The sequence below is a fragment of the Gymnodraco acuticeps genome, unplaced genomic scaffold, assembly GCF_902827175.1.
Source record: "Gymnodraco acuticeps unplaced genomic scaffold, fGymAcu1.1, whole genome shotgun sequence".
Classification (NCBI taxonomy): domain Eukaryota; kingdom Metazoa; phylum Chordata; class Actinopteri; order Perciformes; family Bathydraconidae; genus Gymnodraco; species Gymnodraco acuticeps.
The window spans coordinates 148138-175263 of NW_022992340.1; the positions used below are offsets into that span (position 1 = coordinate 148138).

The window sequence follows — 27126 nt, forward strand, 5'->3', positions numbered from 1 at the left end:
AGACACTGATCTGACACTGAGAGCAGTCTAATGACAATGCGTAGGCGCACACACACAACACACACACACACACACACACACACACACACACACACACACACACACACACACACACACACACACAGAGGCAGGACATTGGTTTGTGTGAACACAGTGACACTTCCTGCTGTCATTAACGTATCCATCAATTTGACATATGGGTGTGTGTGTGTGCCTTTATTCATTGTGTGTGTGTGTGTGTTTGTTTGTGTTCCCAACGCCAATCAAACAGGTTCTTCCAGTTCTATTTATAGCCTCAAGGAAATAGGGTTGTTCCCACTTGAACACACAGACACACACCACTCTTCTCAGGTGTGTCTGTGTGCATGTGCGTGTGTGTGTGTGTGTGTGTGTGAAAAAGACACACACACACGAGAGGTGTGTCCTGCAGCCTACCTGAGGGGGCGTGGCTACCTGACAAGGGAAGTTTGAAAGCAGGAAGTAGGATTGTATTGTTTGGAGAGCTTGAATGGAGACTTACTGCTGAAGCGGGGGTAGAGATATTAGAGAGATTTGTAAAGTCGGTTTTAAGAAGGAAAGGGTGGGGAGAGAATGATCTAAGAAGGGTTTGAATAGAAAAGTTGAGAGAGCAGCTGCCTCTGATTGCACCACTGGAGGTTTTATAGCTTACTGCTGAGCTTCAGACAGTGAGATTATCAGCCAATGCCGGGGTTGTGTTATCCCAGCGGGTGCTGCATGGCGCCCCTGTTGTTCCGCTGTGAGGCTGAAGGGCAGGGGGACAACGACCAGCTCAGCCACGAAGACCACCTGGAGTCCATCCACAGGGAGAAATCACAGGAGAGCCGCCTGGTGGAAGAGGTCAGTGTGAGAGAGAGAGGGTGAACCCCAACACCATGGAGCAGGGGGGTCCAAACTACTTGAATCGGCCCTCAGCAAATTCAAAAAGCATCATGTAATACGGCCCACAAATGAAACTAGTGCTTGTCTTATATTGTACTTCTTCAATAGATATGTAAACATATATTACACAGTAGTATTCATGTGTTATTAAGACCATTTTCCAAATTAATTCAGTCAATTAAATACAAATGTGACTGTGGTTTGATTCTGGGAAGCTCCAGTGTGTGGTGGTTGGTTCAGTTTTTTAAAGTGGTGAGATCTTTATTTACATTGTGCCTGTGTGGTCTCCCCCCCCCCCCCGTGCCTTTTCATTTGCTGCTGTGGAAAGATGACATTATGTTGGGAGTACAAACCTTTTACTGTTTTGAAGGAGCAGGCTAGCAATGGTCTATATTTGTGTTATTGTCAACGAAAACAGCAACCATCTATTTGTCTTGTTGTCTTCTGACTTCCCTGCCCATTTGTTTCTACTGAGGGTCACAAATATATACTTTCTTTTCACAAAGCAGAGTCGGTGATGTCCAAAAACTCCAGGCTCTACTGTATATATATTTTTCTGCCAGAAGTAAACATAGCTTTTTGGGAGACTATGTGCTGTGCTTTGTTGCTCTGTTTACACATTTGAATAGGTTTTGGACACAACAGGTTTCATCACATTAAGGATTCGGCTTTGTCTTTTCACATTTGCATTTACCCCCAGGCTAAGGGGGCCTGAAGCTAACACAGCTTTTCAATGGCACAGTCCTGGCCCATTTCAAAGTGGGCTAACCCCGACTTTAGCCTAGAGCTATCACTAAACCTGGGGGTAAATCAGGAGCCTGGGAGAAACAGGACTAAGGTAAACAGTGGGCCTTTGAATTTCTAGAATATGTAAACAGTAGTCACCACTGAAGTTTAGCCCAGCGCTAAAAGGAGTCTAGTGTGATTCATAACGCTGGACTTAGGCTAAACAGTGGTTTATAATGTGTGTTGAAATGGGGTAAGTTATCCCAGAGCTAACTCTTAGCCCTTGTCTTATTTTGGGATTTGTTGACAAAGACAATTAAACTATACAGTTTTCTTTTTTCAGCTGCAGTTTGAATTGACTCCGTGTGTTGTGGGGATAGATTCATTGATAGTGGATATAATTGATCTTCTACGTTTCAATATATAGTATTTGAAGGCACACGCAATCATTCACTTTGGTTTTTATCAGACAATGTACAAACAAGCTCCATGTTGTCTTCTGTTAGATATGTGACTTGCTTTTCATAACTTAAAAAGCAGCATTTAAATGCAATTAAATCATAGTAGGTACAACTTTGCAACAAGCATATAACTATGTATTCCTGTAGTGTTTCTTGTATAAAGTAGTAGAGAAGTTGGTCCCTTTTGAATGGCGTCTTCTTCCCTTTCGTTTTACCCTTATCAGTGACAGGCTGGCAGCTATTATTCATTACGCTGAATCAGGTCTAATGGCCGAAATACAAGAGGAACTTCACCTGCTCCACACACGTTGTCTTTGTTACATGTGTGGCTGTTTGCACACGTTACTGTATGATTAGGGGTGTAACAGTTCACAGAATTCACGGTTCGGTATGTACCTCGGTTTGGGGGTCACGGTTCGGTACAACAAGAAAAAGCAAAAAAAAGTCCCAAATGCATAATTCTAGATTTGTTTTTTATTTATTTTTGAACAGTAGTGCAAGTTTCAGTTTAAAAATAAGGAACTCTAACATTTTGAATAATTAACTTTATTACACAGTTAAAACCACAAACAGTACCACACACATAATGGCTGATGTCAAACAAAAAGGTTCAATAAGCTGTAAAACTAAAAAGAATGTCTTGAAAATATTACAAAAATAAATAATAAGATAGTGTTTCAATCACAATCAATAAAAGCCGGGGTCCTCTACTATTGCATAAGGGCGCAGCATAGCCGTTGAAATATGTATGCCAATAGCTTCCGTTACTTATTTTGATCTCTCGGCTTTCATGTCTCTTGGTTTATTAAAAACAGCGGGGATCAGCTGTTGAACTGCTGCTGTCTTTTGCCGGGCTCCGGTGATTGGCAAATCTGGGTGATGCCTTCTGATATGATTTAGCATGCTTGGCGTGTGTTACCATTAGCATACCGCACCGCTATCGAACAACGCCGACACACCGTCCTCGTCCGATTCACCACTCGCACTCCATCGTTATTGTAGTCCACAGGGAACCCGACATGTTCCCACACAGCTGATTTAAAAGAAGCAGGTGGGTTCTAGCTCCTGTCTGTTATCGGAACTCGCCATACTAACTTTTCTTCTTCTTGTACTTTATTCGTTTTGTTGTGTTTCTTCTTCTTCTTCACTTGTTGTTTCAGGGCGGCCGGCAAACAGCTTTTAGGCAAAATACCGCCCCCTGGATTATAGTGTAGTGGATACTGCCCTGAATGACAGACTTTTTTCCCACTCGTAAAAAAAAGGCGTTTTCGTCGTGTGACTGCGTGTGCCGAACCGTGACGTCCAGTGGTGTAGTGGGGATTTTTTTTACTGGGGGGACGCTATTTTAAATTAGGTCATCCCAAACAATGCCACACAAGTGCGCATGCGCGCAGTGCACTCACAAAACGGGCAGACAGGTCCACAGAAACTACCGGTATGCTTAGTCCTACTTTAGTTACTGTACTGCAAAAAGCAGACGGCGCTGTGCTCAACACACACACAGACTCAAAACCATGGACACACTGGCACATACGTTACATAAACAATGTATAGGCCTAAATTGCATAAACTACAGTATTGCAACTAGCAGACAGCGCTGCTTTTCTCTCTATCTCTCTCTATCTCCACTTTCAAAATCTATTTAAAACTCATAACAAACAAACAAAATTCCCAGTTGTCCTGAAATTAACTTATTAAATAAACAAAACGAAAAAAATATATAGCCTACTAATGCAAACATTGAATCTGGACTTGAAATTATTCTGATTAGGCCTAGCCTACATTGCAAATAAGCAGACAGCGCTGCTTTTCTCTCTCACACACACACACACACACACACACACACACACACACACACACACACACACACACACACACACACACACACACACACACACACACACACACACACACACACACACACACACACACACACACACACACACCTTGGGTTTTGAAGACTGATAAATCCGTAATGGATGAACAAACTTTGCAGCCCAGTTTCCCAGCTTTGCAGTCAATCCACGGGTAGCCTCTTGTTTCCTCCGCCACATCTCCTCCGTCCACACCTCTGGGAAAGGTGAGCTTGAGATAGCCAGGGGAACGTTGCTAGCGCAGCTAACGTGCACGTTAGCTAGCATTATCCACGTCTTTAGGCGGCTCTTCTGATGATGTATTACTAGCAGCTTCACTTGTAGCTTCGGTGCTGCTAGCTTCTTTCTTCTTGTGAATTATATTCTTTTTAGAAAAGAAGTCAAGTAAAAAATGTTTGCCTGCCATTATAGAGCTTTTTCGTTAGAGTTCTTGAGGGAAAGAGCTGCCGCAAAATCGGCGGGCGGTAAACTGGCCGTGGGTGTGTGACTGACACACCCCTAGCTCGCTGCGGGGTCACGAGCGTGATGACGAATCATAATTCTTTAAGGAAATCGTTTTTATTTTGTATTATAATTACTGTGAAATGTATTATGTTTTTGTCATTATTACAACAAATACACACTTGCAACTGATAAGACTGGCAATGATTTTATATTTATTAGACTATTAAAAAAAAGATCATGCTCCAAATAAGTGGGGGTACAGCGTACCCCCGTGTCCAACGCCCACTACACCACTGGTGACGTCCGAACCGTGACGGTACGGGACGAATACGGATACCGTTACACCCCTACTGTATGCACATTGTTTGCAGTTTTGTCAAGTGACAATTCAGTTTCTCAAGTGTTGGCTGTACTAATTGGCAAATAATAATTCATAATTAATTCATCCAATGGATTCAGGGTCGGCGTCATGGGGGGTCATTCGCGGGCCATGCCCCCCCAAATGAGTCACTGTGCCCCCCCAACGCAGGGTGGGCAAGCCTTATTGCCACTTTGCCGTTTTTTTTTTTTAATCATATAAGTTAAAACGTTTCCACCAAAAGTTTTTTGTGTGAAATACATCAGAAATAAAAAATACACATGTGTATTCTTTATTTATTCTTTATATGAAACACAGCCTGAGGTGTGCTCACTGCTGCTCTCTGATTGGTGTGTTGCTTGACCAATGACCCCGACTTTTGTTTTGTTATCATTACGTGGCTGTGTGTTTAGATGAAAGCCCAGTGGCGATCTGTCCATCTGTTACACTGATTATACAGTAAGCCATCGAAAATAATATGATATACAGTACAGTACAAGTACATGGGTCTCTGTGTGTCATTCAAGCTCGGCTCTCTGTGTGTGGCACGAGCGCATTTTGTCAGTGCGCGAGCGGTAACGTGGAATATTGTTGTTAGCATCTGGTTAGCTAGCTATGCTAACGGATATAAAGAGCTGTTTCTACACCAAGGTGGAGGACAGTCCTCTCCTGTCAGACTGAGAGGATCTTATAACGTCAGCTCAGTGAGGTAAGGACTCTCAGTGTTTAGATAGTTCACTTTAGTGTAAGTTATCTCAGTGGGTCTCAAACGGTTTGGTCACCATTTATGTAAACAAGTATTTGCGAGGAATAGGCTACCTTTATATGATCATTATAGTCATTAAAGAATAAGAGAATAAATGAAAAACGGGTATGAAATACTATAGGACAGTAACACAAGAATACAGTTTAAAAGGGGAATGATTAGTAAAATATCCATAAAGAAAAAGTAAATCTGTGTACAGTTCTGTTTCATATGGATGTTGAGAGATGTATCCATAGATCTCTTCATGTTGCTCTCAAAGTGCACCAGATTGATGCATTTAACTTCAATATTTTAAAAATAATCTTCCCGGGGGAGCATGCCCCCGGACCCTCCTAGAGGAGGTTAGGTCCACTCCCCACCTAAAACATGTTCACATGGATAGGATACTACATACTAAACACTTTTCATATGGTGGCCTATGTTCATATGTTTCTGTTTTGGTGATCGTGCCACAACCGTGCATGTATGCACAAGTCATAGGTGCGCTATAAAATAGCACTACACCCTGCAATGTGTGTGAAAGACAATAGACTTTACAGCATGTTTTTTTTAATTGAAGTTGCGTTGGTGTTTGTGTGTTGGTTGTTGACGGCAGTATGTGCCCCCCCTTGGTAAATGATTGCCCCCCCATTTGATTTGTTCTAGAGCCGACCCTGAATGGATTGTTTCAACTACAGGATCATAGATACACCTTTGATTTGTTATAATGTGGAGTTTAAAAACACACACATGTTGCTCTTCTGCATTGCATAATGCCTCTGGGAAAAATGACAGATTGAGTTCTGTTGTTGTACCTGTTATTACATGATGTAGGCTATTTCCGCCATCATTTCTGACAAAGTCTCACTTGAAGCGGGGTCTTTACATATAAGCCAACAAGTGTGGTAAAATGCCCACATAATGGTTTCTAGGTCACTCAGCTGTGAAGCAAATGAATAGAAATCAGAGGTTTTTTTGATCAACCATGCAGAACTGTATCTGAATTTGCTGGGTAGGGGTAGACAGACGTGTGTGTGTGTGTGTGTGTGTGTGTGTGTCCACATCAGGTCTACAGGGGCTGATTGTTGTGATGTAATTAGTGCCGCTCTAATGAATACACTGATCTGTCTGACAACATCACTCAGCTGGAGAGCAGAGAGGAGCATCAAGGGTGTGGCTACTGTACTGTCTGACTGCTAGCTGCAGAATCTGACCTTTGCATACAATATGTTTATGCAATATGCATGATACACGTGTTCTTTTTTAATCTTTTTGCTTGGTAATATGTCTCTGTTGCAGTAGCCAATCACAAGGAAGTCGTGGAAACTTGATTAAAATGACATTATGGGTACAGAAGTGGCCCTGAGGAGATTGTGAGAAGGTCACACATGTTGCAGCAGTGTGTATAATAATGTGATTAATGGGTTATTCTGCAACACCTGTCTCTGTAGTAACCCTGTATATGTGTAGAGAATTAAGGTTTGTATTGTGTGCAAAACTAGCACATTGAAAATCCCAAATGACAGTGTGGTTGGTCTAACAAATCTACCTTACTTAGTTTTATGAAACCCGCCCCAAACTGTCAGCATTAAAGTGGCTACACCCATCTATAAGCACACTTGTGACGCCCTAAATGTAAACGTTGTTTCTCTAAACTTACTCAGCTAAGTCTTGTTATCTTGGTGTTGCCAAGCCCAAATAACACACTCATTGTCTCACATCCAAATTCTGTAAAGTCACAAACAGCTTCTTAAAAATACAATTCAAGATTCCAACCCTCATTTTCAACGTAATACTCAAGTGTTTCCATACATCTTTTATATTTCCTCTTTCGCTAAATGGACAGCTCGCAAGCTTAGCCTTCTGTTAGCAGCTGTGGATTTCTTACACCACTTTAAATGCAGCCTCTATAGGTTGCACACAGACATAGTTGGGTCAAACATACAGTACTGAACGTCCTTGAGCTATATCAGCGGTTGCTATGTCATTAGCAAACAAACAAACCTCTCAGATTAGCTTCTTGACTGACGGCTCCTGTGAGAGTTGCTGTGGGAACTGTGAAGACGCCTGATTGGTGGAGAAGGTGTGCTTCACCTCTCCGTTATCTGCAATGTGTCAGGTGGTTCTTTCAAAGAGACCTTTACACCGTGTTGTTGGTGTGTTTTCCTCTTTCCTATCTCCGCTCACTAATGATCCATATCATTGGGCTATCTATCATGGCACCCACCATCAATCCTTCCCTTCCCCTCCTCTCTTTTTTCTGTCACAATATGAGATTTGCGCTCCCTAAGGGTACAAAAACACATTTATTCTAAGATAGAAACATGCACTGTGGCAGCTCATTACAAGCTATCTCAGGGACACACGTGTACACAAACACTCGCAGAGAGGCAATGGAGAAATGATGAACTGATGGAGTGATGAATTAGATTTGAGGCGCTTCTGCCTTGTGTTACTCATGCCAAGGCCATTAGCATGCTGCAAAGACAGACGAGCAGATAAAGTAACACGGAAAATGACGAGGAAGGAGAGAAAGAGTGATGGATGAGTGACTCTAAACACAGCTTGAAGAGAAAGAGATGGAGGGAAATAAGGAGGTTACAAACGAGCAGATGTACCGTTAGCTGCTTCAATAGCAAGGTTACTCTAGTAACTTAAGGATACAATGCTTATTTTGTTAACTTACTAATCCTTGAACAAGATATACTGACATACGAAGTGCTAGCAACACAGCTTACAGTAGGGCTGCTCGATTATGGCAAAAATCATAATCTCGATTATTTGGGTCAATAATTGTAATTGCGATTATTAAATGCGATTATTCATTGACTTTGAAAACATCCATTTATTGGAGAAAAACAATGTGAACAGTATGTTTTGAACAGTTGATTACCCTGAACTTTAAGTATAATTCAACTGAAAAAATAAGATATAAAAAAAAAAAAAAAAAGTAATAATATTAATAATACAAAAATAATCGTTTTATTTCGATTACGTTGTTTTCGCGATTAAAATACGATTAATTGAGCAGCCCTAGTTTACAAGCAATATAACAGCCAATATAAATTACAAGTATCATTCAAAAGCTAAGTACTGAAGCACAAGACCTGCATATTGGTACGCTAACTAGCTAGCAATAGGGCTACGTTTCACTTTTGATCGTCTTAGACAATATTTTAGTCCCAGCTCTTAAGCGAACAATGTGTTTGGATACCTTAGTTTGGGGAATGCTAAACGTGTTTTTTGATATCACATCAGCCTTATTTTGTTATGTCATGCAGTCTGACAGTTTCTGACTTCCATTTAAACGTTGGCATGACTCTCTCTTCTCTTGTGTAAGCTTGTGGTCGGTTGGTATTTATCATAGAGGTATGTTTCGTCTGAGATACATATTTCCTTCAGGGCAGATTTCTTCAGTCATGCTGGAGAGACCCTGCCACGTTTATCAAGTCAGGGAAACAACATACCTTTGTTGAGGAAAGCATTGAGTCTTTGGTCCTTGTCTGTTCTGTCTTTTTATTATAGCACTATTCATCAGCCGGCTCCTTATTAAATAAAGCAATAACTGTTTTTACTCCCTCCCACTTTCCTTTTAGCACTTCTTCTTATATTTTGTGGTTGGAAAATAGCGTCAATAAAAAGCTCTTTACCACTGACAGCTCTCAATGTTAATGATTACTTCTCGCCTTTTTTACAGCTTAATTCACTGTAAAACAAACCACAAAACAACCGAGCACCATTCATCCAAATTACTCAAATTCAATTACGATTTATCCCGAGTTGTATTGCCTTGAGGTGGAAAGAGAATCATTTACACACATTCACGTTTGATACACTCTTACTACCATTTCATTAACACTAAAACAAAGTTGTAAATCTTATTCACGCAACCTCTCAGGGATTATTTCAACATCTCTGATTCATGTTTACACGCCAACACCTTTGTGCATAGTTGGTAGTGGCAGTGCAGGTTGTGCAAGCTGTTTAATTGCAGATGACATAAAGAACTTCGGGGAATCAGGTGATAAATAGATGACCTCATTCACTGTGTCTGCTGATTACCGTGCGCCGGCATTTGTCCTTGAGGCTTTTCCAAAGAGCAGCATGATCCATGTCATATCCAAATTGTCTGGGACACATTATAATAGGGTTTACAGATACCCTCCTTCATGGTTTTTATAACGTTATTGTTTCTATTTTATTGTGAAAAGTCAGCTTTTAAAAACCAAAATAGCTCAGTTCATAATTGCTGTTTGGAAATAAAACTCAACATCTCATCTCTGACACGATGTGAAATAAAATGAACGTATTTTGAAGTCATTTGTTTATGTTCAAACCGAGAAAGTACAGTATCATCTTTGTCTGGATGTTTCTGTTGTAAACTAATTCAGAAAACAAGTGCCAAGGTCCTAGCATTTGTTAAGAAAGGATTGAATAACATTAAGACATGTCTTCTGACTAATCTAAAATCAAACTTTTTCCGAAAAAATTGGTTTTAACACGTCTAGTAAATATAGTTTCTTTGGCAGTAACATTTCGGTTTTAGGGGAATTATGTTTCCTCTTAAACATTTCTTGTTAATCCACTCCAGCTATATCAGCCTGTATGAATAACCCCTAGGGAGAAGTGACATTTCTGGTATGAAAACATGCAGGCGGCAGTGACACACACACACACACACACACACACACACACACACACACACACACACACACACACACACACACACACACACACACACACACACACACACACACACACCGCAGGCTTGTCATTGCAGGCTGATGTAATGAAAGCTGCCATACAGGAATGTTTGGTGATAACCGTGCAGGTGGGCGGAGCCAGTGGCGTGATCAGAGTCTGAGATTGCATCTGTGTGTGTGTGTGTGTCTGTGTGCCTGCATCCTCTTGTACGAGAAGTAAGGATCTCCATGGCGACCCTCATGTCCAATCTCCAATTGATTACCCGTGGCGCATGCTGTCCTCTCAGGGCGTGTTCTTGTAAATAGAGATGGAGAGGAAATACGATTACATGAAATCCATGTGTCAAATAAAATCACGCGTTCCTGCAGTGTTAATCATTTTCACACACACACACACACACAGATGTCTGCACCTCCACCTGCTGCATCATTTCATCCCTGTTGCTTCTGTAATGGCAGCACAGGACATTACTTACCTTTTCTGTATTACTTTTTGCCATTTACACACAAATACTGGACCTCAGCCAGACGTAGCAACCTCGTTTTCTTATTTAACAGATGCTATTTTTGTAAACACAAGGGAACATCTTTCCAGAGGCATCCCGACACGATGAATTAATATTTTCCATTGCCGAACATTCATATATTTGTTTACCAGGGAGAGTTATCTAATGAGATAATGTTAATCTGCAGTGCCCGGGGAAGGTTATTAGAACCGTGGTCTTACGTTAATAATGACTGGTGATATTGTGTGACATTGCACAAATACTCTGTAAATTAACCTTTCTGTGAGAGTCTCACCTTGACAGATTCAGTAAACTTCAGCTCTCCTGAAAACACAATCTTAGTGACACAATCCAAACTGGTCTCCTTCTGTTTGTGTGCTTCTCCAGGTAGAATAGCTGTCACTAGTAATTCATAGTTAGTGTCTGGATGCCCTAACATCTGTTATTCATTTCCTTCCCTCTCCTCCAATCCTTCCCCCTTTTGTCCTCTCTCTGTGTGTCACTACAGAAAAGTGTGAAGGAGGGAATCCTCTTAAAGCAGACCAGTTCTTTTCAGAGATGGAAGAGGAGGTACTTCAAACTCAGAGGGAGGACACTCTACTACGCCAAAGACTGCAAGGTAGAAGAGTGTTTGAAACGGCAGCTTTAAATGTCAAATGTATAAGCACTGCACATACAAATCAAATCTCAAATTGGACAGAAATGAATATTAAGTGTCAGGGAAAGGTAAACATGGGATATATATTACAACACATCCATTTGTATGGGAAAGGCAGGAGAAGCTGGTGTTTGAATTGTCGTGTTTTTCCCCCATCAGTCTCTGATTTTCGATGAAGTGGACCTATCAGACGCCAGCGTGGCCGAGACCAGCACCAAGAACATCAACAACAGCTTCACAGTAAGATACAAAAACGGCTCTCAAATGTTGATTAAAGCATTACAAAATGGTTTATTTGGATCAGTTTTCAATGGCATGTTATGACAACATTCCAGACTACAGTTAGATTTTACCATTTGATTATCTGTGACAGTTTATCTAGTTGTAGTTTTAGTTTGTACCTGCAACACTAGTGACATTCCCATGAGCCCACCAGTCTTATCTGTACATTGCGTTTAAGAAGCTAATACACACATTTTAGCACACTAGCTCAACGTTAGCATGCTGACGTTAGCATTTAGCTTCTCAGGGCTACTAGCATGGCTCCAATAATGTGATGCAATGTCGACAAATTATTTTACTCAATGTTTCAATTTGTACCCTTCTTCCTCAGGTGATCACTCCATTTCGCAAACTAATGCTCTGTGCTGAGAGCAGGAAGGAAATGGAGGACTGGATCGGCGCTCTCAAGTCCGTCCAGAAATGGGAAACCTACGAGGTTAGCGTCTTAACATTTCTGATATTGTAATTTATTCTGCTCTTACACCTTGAAAATCCTCAGGACATTGACGCACCTATTATGAAAAGCTAGTGGGTTCTCCATTCTTCGCCCGTTATGCCCCTTTCACACCAACGCGGTTCCAGGGCCGGTTCGGAGCTTAAGCTTGAAAAGCACCGGTTTTTCCTGTTCACACCGCAGTGGAATCCGGTTCGTTTCAAGCACCAAAACGTTGTCGGTCTAGAAAGCAAGCACCGCATACGTCACGCTTACGTCGGAGGCGGGGGCAGGGGCATCAGTTTTAATGTTATACCATAGTAATTAACTAACAACAGCTAGCTCTAACGCCATCGAATAGGACGGATATTTACCTTCTTTCTCCTACGGAATCGTCGTTGAAGTTGATGATGATGATTGTAAAGAAGTCTTGAATGTAGCATGTAACGACTGTAAAGTTGGTAGTAAAGTTGTCCCACTTCTTCCATTTCGTTTCGATAGAGCAAAACGAGTAGCGCTTCAATACAATCGGTCATTGTTGTTGTCGATGTGAGGGGTTTCCGCGCGGTTTGGCTTTATGAAGCAGGCACGCAAACGGTTACGTCATGACGCGACCGATGACGCAATGACGCAGCACCGGTCGGGCTCTGAGCGGTGTGAACAGAGCGGGAGCTGAACCGAAGAACCAGTTCCGAACCAGAAAAGCTCTAGCATGGAGCTAGAACGGGAAAAGCCTTGGTGTGAAAGGGGCATTAGTTATTTTCACAACATATCGTCCTGTTCTGCTTTCTTGGAACAACATACTCTCCCCCTCACTTTTCTCTTATGGACTTTTCACTTAAGCTTTCCTTCCAGATGAATATTGCTCATAAACCCTTGTTTTTTAAGGTGCTATAAAGAGAGCCGCAGACTGTAAGCTAAAGCCTTTAAAGCCGAGCTGAATTTCTCTCATTCGGTTTCAATGTTTCTCACATTTAGGAGTTTGCCGTTATCTTGTTAGTCGTTAATACTACTTCAGGAGCACTTATCAAACTGAGGATGGCATATTCTCAGAACAAATCCTTTTTACAGATCTGACATTCTGATTTCTCTAGCTGTGAACACCTTCTGAAAAGCAGGAGAGTGGATCTTTCTGTTTAGGGAGGTTAATTTCAAGCTGTAGTGAAGTTATCATCGTCCCAATCCCGAGGCAACAACGTTTAATGGGTACTGCTGATGTCCTTAACAAATCAAATCAAATCAAATACAAATGTATTATACCAAATCACAAGAAGAATTATAAAAACGAAATACAACATTATACATCAACACAAGTATTGCCATGTGATAAAAGCATGTGACTGAAGTGATGGTTATCCATGCTTCCTCTGGCTATGTAGTCCAGCGTGAAATACAAAGAGTCATCGCCCCATCCTGCAATATCTGTCCTCCCCCAGGCTACATATTCTGACGTAGCGCTCGGATGACTTTTGTGTCTGTGTTTCCATCTTCTGAATCTAGCCAGTTTAACATGAAGCGCTGTCGTCTCTGTCGTCTCTCCTCCTCCTCCTCCTCCTCCTCCTCCTACTCCTCCTCCTCCTCCTCCTCCTCCTCCTCCTCCTCCTCCTCCTCCTCCTCCTCCTCCAGGCCAGCCAGTTCAACATGGAGCATTTCTCCGGGATGCACAACTGGTACGCCTGCTCTCACGCCAGACCGACCTTCTGTAACGTCTGCCGGGAGGCTCTGCCAGGCGTCACCTCCCACGGCCTGTCCTGCGAGGGTACATACACACACACACACACACACACACACACACACACACACACATTTAGAGACACAGTGAGACCCAATGTACTTAGTGTTAGAAAAATATCACTGGTCACCGGCTTGAGCTTCAATCTCAGGATCCATGTATTTATGATCCTCTCAAGAATGGAAGTGTCCTTCACATGCTGATAGACAGATAGATGGAGAAATACCGGTTCTTAGGTAATCATGTCATGTACAAAATTCTGACTTTTTTCTCAAAATTCTTACTTTTTTCTCAAAATTCTTACTTTTTCTCTAAATCTCAAAATTCTGACTTTCACAAGATGGAGGAATAGAAAGCAGTCTTCAATGTTTAGTTCAGATTAGCTCCACGTCAGAAATGAGCATGCTTGTCATATGAGGCTGAATCATCATGTTAATCACATAGCTATCATATGCCTCAAAGGTAATCACACATCCTGTCATGTACACAGTTGGGATACCTTTGTTATCATGTGGACTCTCATACTGGACGAGGACATTCAGTATTTTCTCAACACTAAGCAATCATGTTTAAATGTACCATGCTGTTACATAAATGTCCCTTTTCCTGTCAGTCTTCTAGACAAGTATTTAGAACACGTGACTGTGACAAGACAGTTAATAACTTCTTCATTATTGCAGCATGAGGAACGTTTCGTGACGTGTTTGACACCTTGGAAACATTGAATGCTGACCAGGGAGTTATTTATGACTTTGAAACATAAAAATCAGCCGATAAATGGAGCATAATTGGTCCAACACTCATTCAAAAACTAAAATGGTTGAACTAGTTTTGAAAGAGATTACGTAATAGATATATCATGGTCTTATTTATCCAAGCATACCAACAATTCTAACTTTTTTTCCATTTTAGCTGAACGATTGGTCCGTCTTTAAGTTGCGAATAATGATAAATAACAGTGTAAAAAAGGTTTCAATAACTTGCCAAGCAAATCATGCATTTGAATTGTCATGGATATTTATTTAACGATGAAATAACGATGACGTTTATTGATTTCTTTCCTGCAGTTTGCAAGTTCAAGGCTCATAAGCGCTGTGCAGTCCGCTCCACCAACAACTGCAAATGGACCACACTGGCCTCCATAGGATATGACATCATTGAGGATGAGGAAGGGGTGAGTTATAACTCAGTGAGACCTGTCGACAAAAAGAAAGCTTACCGAGCGGATAAACTTACAAGACTAAATATAACAACTGTGATGTGTTTAGTAACCCAGGATCAGAGAAGTACACACATTCTTTACTCAAGTAGAAGTACAGACGTTAAAAATACTCTGGTAAAAGTACTGGTTAAACTTCTTTACTCAAGTCAAAGTAAAGAGGGCTTTGAAATGTACTTCAGTAAAAAGTACCCATAGCTAGCAGCTGTTTTAAAGAGTACCTGACCTCCCTTTATATTAATAGAACAATAATGTCATTGTTAGCTAATGAATGTTTCCATGCTGAACAACGGCAACATGACAACGTTTCCATTGGTCCCTCTTCTTTAGAGAAGACCAGGAAATGATGGATACACGGATCGTGTTCAAATCAATAGGCACGCAATGACTCTAAATAATAATGATCACGCACCAAACACACATTCAGACTAAAGGAACCAGCTGTTTGGAAAATGAGAGAAGTAGAAAGTACAGGTATTTGAGTTCAACATGTAAGAAGTAGAAAGTACAGGTATTTGAGTTCAACATGTAAGAAGTAGAAAGTACAGGTATTTGTGTTCAACATGTAAGAAGTAGAAAGTACAGGTATTTGAGTTCAACATGTAAGAAGTAGAAAGTACAGGTATTTGTGTTCAACATGTAAGAAGTAGAAAGTACAGGTATTTGTGTTCAACATGTAAGAAGTAGAAAGTACAGGTATTTGTGTTCAACATGTAAGAAGTAGAAAGTACAGGTATTTGTGTTCAACATGTAAGAAGTAGAAAGTACAGGTATTTGGGTTCAACATGTAAGAAGTAGAAAGTACAAGTATTTGAGTTCAACATGTAAGAAGTAGAAAGTACAGGTATTTGTGTTCAACATGTAAGAAGTAGAAAGTACAGGTATTTGGGTTCAACATGTAAGAAGTAGAAAGTACAGGTATTTGAGTTCAACATGTAAGAAGTAGAAAGTACAGGTATTTGGGTTCAACATGTAAGAAGTAGAAAGTACAGGTATTTGTGTTCAACATGTAAGAAGTAGAAAGTACAGGTATTTGTGTTCAACATGAAAGAAGTAGAAAGTACAGGTATTTGGGTTCAACATGTAAGAAGTAGAAAGTACAGGTATTTGTGTTCAACATGTAAGAAGTAGAAAGTACAGGTATTTGGGTTCAACATGTAAGAAGTAGAAAGTACAGGTATTTGAGTTCAACATGTACAGTAAGAAAAGTCGTCGAATAAGTAGTGGAGTAAAGTACTTATACCAGAAACATGTTCTTAAGTACAGTAACTAAGTATTTGTACTCCACTACTTCCCACCTCTGATCAGGATACAAAAGCACTTTCTGTAGTTGTTTGAATACAATAATGTCCTCCCTGATTCGTCATACCTGAGCGCACTGATGTCTCATGTTCTGAGTATTCTTTGCATATCTTCCCCAGGTTGTCATGCCCCACCAGTGGCTCGAAGGCAACTTGCCAGTCAGCGCTAAATGTGTCGTGTGTGACAAGAACTGTGGCAGCGTGCGGCGGCTGCAGGACTGGCGCTGCCTCTGGTGCAAAGCCATCGTGAGTCCATTGATTCTGCCTTCCTCCCTGTCACAAAACTGTCCTGTCAAATCAGCGTTAGCATTTATTTTTCCAACGTCACTGCTAGCTCAGTTTAGAGTTAGGAAGTTTTCACATGGATTCATCATACAATACAATACAGCTCTATTTATAACGCACTTTAAAACCTCCAGACCAAAGTGCTGTACAGTCAAATAAACACTGTACAGTGTCACACACCATAAGTAAAAACAGTAGACGATTTCAATGCGATAAAAGCAACAATCTAAAATATATCAATACGCTAAGGAGAAGACATACATGTATTGATCTGCATGGTAAACAATATCTTTTAAATGTCCCAAATGTGGACTTTTAGTAGCTTTTTCTAAATGGGCGACTGTGGCTGCGAGGGAGTGCGGTCGTCTTTCAACCAGAAGGTTGTGGGTTCGATCCCAGCCCGTGCAGCCAACATGTCGATGTATCCTTGGGCAAGATACTTAACCCTGAGTTGCTCCCGATGGCCGACGGTGTGTGAATGTGTGTGAATGTTAGGTTCTAGAGCAAGTGGTACTGCTCTGTATGAATGGGTGTGAATGGGTGAACGACATGTAGTATGTAAAGCGCTTTGAGGGGTCGTAAAGACTGGATAAAGCGCTATATAAGTACAGTCCATTTACCATTTACCATTTAAATGCAAAAAACTATTATCTGGGTTAAAACAGGAAGTGTGAGAATACCTTCAGAATAAAAGTGAATTCTCGTCTCAAGCGAGATGAGGAGAATAACGTTCCTGGGCAAAAAACAAAATTCTCTTTACTGTAATGCATTTAATAAAAAGCAAAGTAAGCTACATTTGATGGACTTCACTTTAGTGTCAGAACAAAAGACAGCATTCATTTCAAAATCCAGCAGAAAAGTTCAAGGGAATTGTCCTTTAAGACACAGATGTCATTTTACTCTGCCTCTCAGTTCCATTTAGCAAAGGGTGAATTGCTTTTGTGTGTTTAGGGCAAATGAACACACATTAATAATCTAATCCACAGCACACACACGTACACACACACACACACGTACGTACAAGCACACGTACAAATGAATCAGAGTGGTATTTGTGAAGGTTACAGAACTGACATTTCGTCGGTCTCGGAGGGATATAATGACCTTTCTGCTTCTACTGAAATATAGAATTGCTATGGAGACCGCTGACAGTGTGTGTGTGTGTGTGTGTGTGTGTGTGTGTGTGTGTGTGTTTGTGCGTGCAGGTCCACAACAGCTGTACAGAACAAATGGGGAAGGTGTGTCCCCTGGGTCAATATCGAGTGTCAATCATCCCTCCCACTGCACTTAACAGCATCGACTCAGATGGTGAGACACCTCTTACATACACACACACACACACACACACACACACACACGTCATTTTTCATCTCCAGTGGGGTCAATATTATCCGCAAAGGTAGAAAAAAAACAAGGGGCTGTTGCAATGTCTCCGCCTCCTCTGCATCCAAATAATAATAATAATAATCCTTGTGTTTTTAATGTAAAAAAAACACCCAACTATAAACCTTTATATTTTAGCACGCTTAGTAATACCTGTTGTACTTGAACAGATTCATATTTGCAACGTTGTTGAAAGTTCTTAGGACAGCATTTGTCTTATTTCTACATATTATGGATATTTAAAAAAACAAAAAAGGTACACTTTGGTCACAGTTCTCCAGCTTGTTCAACATGTATTCAACAGAGAGATACAATAAGACTTTATTTATCCTGACGGAATTTTTCCCATTTTCTTTACCATTAAAACCTTTGTTATTCATTTTCTTTCAGGCTTCTGGAACGCCACCTCAGCCTCGTGCTCCAGCCCTCTCCTGGTCCTCGTGAACTCTAAAAGCGGAGACAATCAGGGGGTGAAGTTCCTCCGAAAATTCAAGCAGCTTCTCAACCCGGCTCAAGTCTTCGACCTGATGAACGGAGGACCAGAGCTCGGGTACAAAACCATTGTAATCCCTTTATAAATAATGAAATAATTGTTTTCGTCGTTGAAGCTCCAGTAGTGTGAGTCTGTAGTCATCAAAGGTGTATTCACAAATTGTCATAGTACGGTACTTAGAAGCAGAGATGGCAAAAGTACACACATCCTTTACTCAAGTAGAAGTACAGATACTTGTGTTTAAAAGTACTCAGGTAAAAGTAGAAGTACTGACTAAACTTCTCTACTCAAGTAAAAGTAAAGAATTATGGACTTCGAGTAAAAAGTACCCATAACTAGCAGCTGTTTTAAAGAGTACCTGACCTCCCTTTATATGAATAGAACAATCATGTCATTGTTAGCTAATGAATGTTTCCATGCTGAACAACGGCAACATGACAACGTTTCCATTGGTCCCTCTTCTTTAGAGAAGACCAGGAAATGATGGATACACGGATCGTGTTCAAATCAATAGGCACGCAATGACTCTAAAGAATAATGATCACGCATCAAACACACATTCAGACTAAAGGAACCAGCTGTTTGGAAAATGAGAGAAGTAGAAAGTACAGGTATTTGAGTTCAACATGAGAGAAGTAGAAAGTACAGGTATTTGGGTTCAACATGTAAGAAGTAGAAAGTACAAGTATTTGAGTTCAACATGTGAGAAGTAGAAAGTACAGGTATTTGTGTTCAACATGTAAGAAGTAGAAAGTACAGGTATTTGTGTTCAACAAGTAAGAAGTAGAAAGTACAGGTATTTGAGTTCAACATGTAAGAAGTAGAAAGTACAGGTATTTGTGTTCAACATGTGAGAAGTAGAAAGTACAGGTATTTGAGTTCAACATGTGAGAAGTAGAAAGTACAGGTATTTGTGTTCAACATGTAAGAAGTAGAAAGTACAGGTATTTGTGTTCAACAAGTAAGAAGTAGAAAGTACAGGTATTTGTGTTCAACATGTAAGAAGTAGAAAGTACAGGTATTTGTGTTCAACATGTAAGAAGTAGAAAGTACAGGTATTTGTGTTCAACATGTAAGAAGTAGAAAGTACAGGTATTTGAGTTCAACATGTAAGAAGTAGAAAGTACAGGTATTTGTGTTCAACATGTAAGAAGTAGAAAGTACAGGTATTTGTGTTCAACAAGTAAGAAGTAGAAAGTACAGGTATTTGTGTTCAACATGTAAGAAGTAGAAAGTACAGGTATTTGTGTTCAACAAGTAAGAAGTAGAAAGTACAGGTATTTGAGTTCAACATGTAAGAAGTAGAAAGTACAGGTATTTGTGTTCAACATGTGAGAAGTAGAAAGTACAGGTATTTGAGTTCAACATGTGAGAAGTAGAAAGTACAGGTATTTGTGTTCAACAAGTAAGAAGTAGAAAGTACAGGTATTTGAGTTCAACATGTAAGAAGTAGAAAGTACAGGTATTTGTGTTCAACATGTGAGAAGTAGAAAGTACAGGTATTTGTGTTCAACAAGTAAGAAGTAGAAAGTACAGGTATTTGAGTTCAACATGTAAGAAGTAGAAAGTACAGGTATTTGAGTTCAACATGTAAGAAGTAGAAAGTACAGGTATTTGAGTTCAACATGTAAGAAGTAGAAAGTTCAGGTATTTGTGTTCTACTTGTTAGAAGTAGAAAGTACAGGTATTTGTGTTCAACATGTAAGAAGTAGAAAGTACAGGTATTTGTGTTCTACTTGTTAGAAGTAGAAAGTACAGGTATTTGTGTTCAACATGTAAGAAGTAGAAAGTACAGGTATTTGTGTTCAACATGTAAGAAGTAGAAAGTACAGGTATTTGTGTTCAAAATGTAAGAAGTAGAAAGTACAGGTATTTGAGTTCAACATGTAAGAAGTAGAAAGTACAGGTATTTGAGTTCAACATGTAAGAAGTAGAAAGTACAGGTATTTGAGTTCAACATGTAAGAAGTAGAAAGTACAGGTATTTGTGTTCAACATGTAAGAAGTAGAAAGTACAGGTATTTGAGTTCAACATGTAAGAAGTAGAAAGTACAGGTATTTGTGTAAGAAATGTAAAAAGTCAAAGTAAAAAGTCGTCAGAAAAATAAGTAGTGGTACCAGTGATACCAGAAACATGTACTTAAGTACAGTAACGAAGTATTTGTAAAATGAGGCTGTTCACTAAAACCTCTTGAAAATGGTGTTGGAATAAGAACATTTGTAAGTTGTCTTGTGCCATAAAAAATGATCTGATCTGAGTTTGATTTTTAAACTTCTGCCCCGGAAAAAGAAGTAACTTTTAATGGCACTTTCCGAAAGGGGATGTTTTTGCATCAGTAATGTCCAGAATTAACCGACGGAAAAATAAGCTCAAAAATAAGCTCAAAAATAAGCTCATGCTGCTGAAAAGTCTTTTTTCAGTAGTGAGAGTTTGTAGTCCGTCACGACTGCATGCTGTAATTGTGCTGCCTTTTCTTGACATGTACCTCTTAACACTGTGTGCTCTTCGTCCTCCTCTTCCTCCCCTCAGCCTGCGCCTTTTCCAGAAGTTTGTGACGTTTCGTATCCTGGTGTGCGGAGGAGACGGCAGCGTGGGCTGGGTGCTCTCAGAGCTCGATAAACTCAACCTCCATAAACAGGTGAGTGCAGAAAGGAGGAGGAGGAGGAGGAGGAGGAGGAGGAAGAGGGGGGGTGATATAATAGTCAGGTAATTGTCGAAAACACTGAAGGCAAGAGAAAGCAGCAAGTTACCTATAATGCTGATGATAAAAAAGCTCTATTAGAACTAAAGTACGACACATTTTGTAATATGTTGCTGTAGCTCACGGGTGCCCAAACTACGGCCCGCGGACCATTTTGAGTCGGCCCTCTGTTTTAAGAAATGAGCTGCTAACACAATAAATGAAACCCTCTGGAGAGCTGAGATATTTTTTTCTAACAGCATTTTCAAGTATCAAGAAGGATTTACCTACATTGGATTGACTTTTCCAACTTATAACTTATGAGGCAATATACCTCCAGTGAGCGGCCCAGGCCTTCGTAGGTTTTTATAAATAAGGTGGTATTTAAAAAAATAGATAGAAAAGACGGGACAGGAGTGACGAGAAAGTGAGGTAGGTTATGCCTCACTACCAATGATACACTCATCTAATTAAATAATGTCATGGATTTAATCTGACTTAACAAATGCCATGACGGATAACATAGTTTTTAATTTGAAAACACAAGTGCCGTGTCAAAAAGGTTCGAATAATTCAAGGTCATATTTGATTAAAGAAACACATGTGTTAATGTTAAGGGGTATCAAGTGTGATGTTTTTCACTTGTATTCAAGATTCGACCTGACCGTACGATCACAGTCCGCAGCACTTAGTTCAGCTTTAAGATGGGAGTGGAAAGGATCCGTTAGTTTTCTGATGACATGTTGTTCTCGGTTGCAGTGCCAGCTGGGCGTGCTGCCGCTGGGCACGGGGAACGACCTGGCCCGCGTGCTGGGCTGGGGGGGGCTCTGCGACGACGACGCCCAGCTGCTGCAGATCCTGGAGAAGCTGGAGAGAGCCACCACCAAGATGCTGGACCGGTGAGACCTGAGAGGGAAAAGAAAACAACCGTATAGCCCCGCTTTTAGCACTATTTAGCGCAATTAAGTTCAGCACTAGTTGTAGTTTAGTTTAGCACCATCATTAGCACAATTTATCACCATTTCTTTTAGCACTGTTCATCGCCATTTTTAGCACTGTTCTTCTTAGCACTGTTAAGCACAGTTTACCACTAGTTTTAGAATAGTTTAGCACCATTTTAAGCTCTGTTTTTAGAAGCAGTCAGCACTTTCTTTTAACACCATTTATCAAAACATTTTTGCACCGTCACGGGACATTTTCAGAAGCGTTTGTCAACATTTATAGCACCGTTTTTTGCACATTTTTAAAAGCTTTCCTGACATGTTCCTTTAACTTGTAAGCAAAATCATTTTCAAGCAACAAATTAACAACAAGAATCCTTCCTAGCCTCGGAAAACGAAGAATGGTGGAACAGGCTAGCAGGTGTGAGTCTTATGTGAGGCCCCGCCTTAAATGGAGCGCGATTTCCGCAAAATATTTGGTTATTGGTCCGTGCGCAAAGCATTGTGGGGATTTTAAGACCGCGGAGTCCTCGAAATTTCTCGCTACGAAGTACACCGGCCTCGGTAGAAAGTATGCTGGACATTGGAACAGTCCTTCGGCGGCACTCGATGATGTAGTATGCTTGAAATAGTGGCTCTGGAGCAGCCTTCCTCGACATTGAGAAACACCCCGTGTCCTCTCCTCCTATCTCAATCTGATAATCGGATTTTAAAAAAGTGTATATTCTGTCGCGTGACATTGACAGAGGTGTGTGTTTGTGTTCAGATGGAGTGTGATGACGTACGAGGTGCCCACCACCACCAAACGCACCCCGACGGCGAAGGAAGACGACAGCCTCGATTCTCCTCTGCAGGTAAATTACTTTCGGGAAGCTGTCTGCCTTTTTGACAGATGGTGTCCATAAATTAGCTGCCAGATCTCCACAGCTCCAAGAAAAGACTTTGGAAAACATCCACTGAGGATCAATTGAACCTGGCAGCTGGCAGCCGAGGCAATCAGCCCTAAAGCGGGGGGGTTAGAAACTGACTGAGAGCTGCTCTGTATTTTGATTTTAAGCTGCTTCAAACCTCTCTTTCTGGTGGTTTAAGGGCATGCTTTTATTACAGCATGATAATGCACTTTCATAGCCAGTTTTTATCCACTAATTCATTCATTGCCTTAGTGAATGATTGAGGGAAAATGGAGTGTTCTTCCAGTTTAAAGGATCTCATCAGTCATTTGTCAATTAGTTAAAAGGTCTTTTTTGGCTGAATGCGTTATGTACAAGTGGATCAAATGTGCTGTCAGTACTTAGACTATTCTGTCTCTATTTGACGTTTTCAAATGACTGATTCAGGCATAATAAACCCACCCAAATAAATGTTTCTGCACCACAACAGAAACAATACCTACCATTAAAATGTGTTTGTAGATTTTCTAAGAAATACTATCACTCTTCAGATCTGTTATTAATATCACATTTCCAGACCTCAGCTAGGTGTTAAGGGTACATTTTCATACTAGGAAGATGAAATGTAACCTAGTTGTCAGCACTAAACTGAAGGACGATATGATTTGGGTTGATCTGGGGAGGCTGTGGCTCAGTGGATAGAGTGCTGGACTTCGAATCAGGGGATAGTTCGAGTCCCACTGCAGTCAGCATGTCGTTGTGTCTAAAAGACACTTCACCCCAAATTGCTCCTGTGGGGATTGTCCACAGTACTGAATGCATGTAAGTCGCTTTGGATAAAAGCATCTAACAAATGACATGTAATGTAATCTAAAGCAGACGGCTTTCAAAACATCTTGAAAATATAGAAAGTGCTGCATTAGTTTGAAGGACAGTTTGCTGGACTTCAGGGTTACTCAAAGTGGTCAAAAGGACGGAGATTTATATCCAGTCACATGATGAAAATGTCAAGACCTACTTTAAAAGAGTCTTCCCTACTTGAGGTGTTACTGTCTCAAATCATCCCAGGAACAAACCTCCACCCTCTCTCAATTAAATATTCTTAAGTGGCACGAATGTCAGGTGACCAATATTGCCAAAGCGTCAAGGATAATAACCGCAAGTATCAAATGCAAAAAGAATGAAAGAAATAAAATAAAGACACATCTCTCTAAGTCTGCTCTCTCTCTCTCTCTCTCTCTCTCTCTCTCTCTCTCTATCTCTCTCTCTCTCTCTCTCTCTCTCTCTCTCTCTCTCTCTCTCTCTCTCACTCTCTCTCAGGTCCACATCACTCAGTATGCAGACTCCGTGGCCTCCCACCTCGCCAAGATCCTGGACTCGGACAAACACAGCGACGTCATTTCCTCCGCCAAGTACGTGAAACGAATGCATTCAGAAACTGGGGAGGAGATGGGAGTAAAGATGGTGGGTTTAATGTTAGAGGGGGGGGGGGGGTAAATAGAGAAGAGACAGAATGGGACAAGTGAGTGTCTGGACAATGAGTATTGATTCTGTTGCTCCCTGAGGACACACACACACACGCAGAGGGGACAGTAAGTGCTGTCCGGCTGTAAGTGAGAGAGACACATGAATCAGTATTTAGGGGTCGTCCTCAGTGCATTAGTGTTCCTCTTCCTCTGGGAAGTGTCCAGTGGCCATTACAGAGCACTTTCCTCCGTGCGTGTGTGGGTGTGTGTGTGTGGCCTAGTATTACTATCATTGTGGGGACCTACATCTGTTTACACAGTCACGTGTGGGGACTCGCCTCCCTTATGGGGACAAAATGGAGGTCCCCATGAGGGGATTCATTAATGTTAGGGTGAAGACTTGGTTAGGATTAGGGTTAGGGTTAGGCATGTGTTGGTTATGGTTAAGGTTAGGATAAGTCTCCAGGAAATGCATGTAAGTCAATGTAATGTCCCCTGAAGTAATGTATACGTGTGTGTGTGTGTGTGTGTGTGTGTGTGTGTGTGTGTGTGTGTGTGTGTGTGTGTGTGTGGGGGTGTGTGTGTGTGTGTGTGTGTGTAAACTCACTGTAGTGGAAACCTGTAGCACATATAACACTCTTCAGGGACTTCACAATGCACTCCAAGCACATGTTATTCTACCGTAAAAACAGGTGTTGTCTATTCCCTGCTTTGAAATGTATATTTTTGAAATCTTACAATGGAAGATTCAAATTTCACGTGTTGATCGCTCACTCGTTGCTGTGGATGAAGGTGTTTTTACAGCTGATGTGATGTATACTGGCTGTTGTTATGTAGTTTACTTTACTGACACTAAAGGCACATTTGGTCAAGCGAGGCCTGCTGTCAGGGTCTAATGGTTCGCTTTTACCGCTAACTATGATATGTTACTGACACAACAGGGTCACTTTTGACAACTAGAAGGAAGTTGAGTGAACAATTAAGCGTGTGTCCATCCTTTGACTCAGATCGGTTCCAAAGTGCTTCACCCTTCTGCACATTTAAGGGTAGAATAAGTAGGTTAAAATAAAAATGTACATGTTATCCGAGGAAACAATTATAAGTTAACACCCAAGATAAATTGGCATAGTTCACTTAATGATTTTCTTACATGTTACAGTCACAACCAGGTCACACTTTTCAGATCTGCTCCAAAATGTTTGGGGTTATTCAACCTTTTACTAAGTTTCAAAAATACCAGGCCAAATGTTTTTTTTGTAATACAGCTGATAAACAAACGCCAAACCAAGTATATAAAACCTTTTTGGCTGAGGTAATAAAAACAAGGAAGTGAGATAAGGAGAACAAAGCGTTGTTGTCAATGGACATTTTAAACACATTCTCGGGTATAAATAGTAGGTTAAAGTCAACATGTACATGTTTTCAGAGGACACAAATATAAGTTGACTCCCAAAATAAGTGTCATTTTCGAACATCATCCTGCCACGCAGCTCTTAAACAACCGCAAATGCAGTGGCGGTTCTAGACCAATTTGACTGGGGGGGCCACTGGGGGGCCAGTTATTTTCTGAGGGGGGCACAATAAATGCAGGACGAATAAGAGAACTATACAGTATGAAGCAGAGGTGTGGACTCGAGTCACATGACTTGGACTCGAGTCAGACTCGAGTCACACATTTTATGACTTGAGACTCGACTTGACAACATCACAAAAGACTTGCGACTCGACTTGGACTTGAACACCAATGACTCGGGACTTGACTTGGACTTGAGCCTTCTGACTTGAGGTGACTTGCTACTTTAATTCAGAGGTCTCCAACACGCCGATCGCGAGCTGCCGCTAGAAGAGCAGACTCCCGTCGGGGAGAGCAGAATCTTCAGCCGCTCCTACTCTTGCTGAGAATCCTTCAGGCAGGGGCGGGTCTTTATTTAGCTGGGCCACCATGCGGCCAATCATATGCAAGGACACACTAGGATCATACCATTATGTGAAAGAAGGGTGGGGGGCACAGCATGTGTAGTGGTACAGGCCAGCTGCACAGAGCGACGGGGAGACGGGGAGCCGGATATAAATGCAAGCGCGTCGGAAAAAGTCAAGAAATGAGCGAAAACCGAAAAAAGAAGCAGCATCTGGCTGCTTTTCAATGATATTGGAGAAAGCAAAGCTGAGTGCAGGATTTGTAAAATGAAAATAACCTTCAGAGCAGGGTTTTTTTTTTGGTAACCACTCAGGATTTATTGTCAGAGGTGGGAGAAGTTCAGACAATTAAAAAAAGTTACAATCAGGGTTCCCGCGGGGTCTTAACAAGTCTTAAAAAGTCTTAAATTTGATAATCAGAATTTAAGGCCTTAAAAAGGTCTTAAATATGATTCAGAAGGTCTTGAAAATTATCGGATTTGAAAGGTACTTCTATGTTGCGATAGCGTCTAAATGTGTTTTGGGGGAAATGTCCGGGCTGCAAAGTAACCAGTACGGTAATAGCCTTTCAGTTCCCCCCAACAATTTGTATTGAATTAAATCAACATGGAACCAGTAATCACTAACTTTGTTTCCCCCGGCCCCTTATTGGAGAACACCCAGCTAGTAACCTAGCAACCAAGCTTCAGCTCATGTAGTCCAGAGCCCTAGAGAGATATTATCTCTCTA

At 41.0% G+C, this 27126-nt stretch overlaps 1 protein-coding gene across 1 annotated transcript; it reads left to right on the forward strand.

Moving 5' to 3' along the window:
* Positions 1-352: 352 nt before the first annotated feature.
* On the forward strand, positions 353-22978 carry si:dkey-172j4.3 (diacylglycerol kinase delta; the record flags this gene model as incomplete). Its single annotated transcript, XM_034208700.1, is given in 12 exon segments — positions 353-858; positions 11226-11336; positions 11535-11615; positions 11989-12093; positions 13717-13849; positions 14890-14996; positions 16463-16588; positions 17833-17935; positions 18401-18560; positions 21033-21141; positions 21943-22082; positions 22891-22978. Coding segments are annotated over 12 exon segments (1419 nt in total), but the record flags the coding sequence as incomplete, so codon positions are not given.
* Between the last annotated feature and the right edge of the window lie 4148 nt (positions 22979-27126).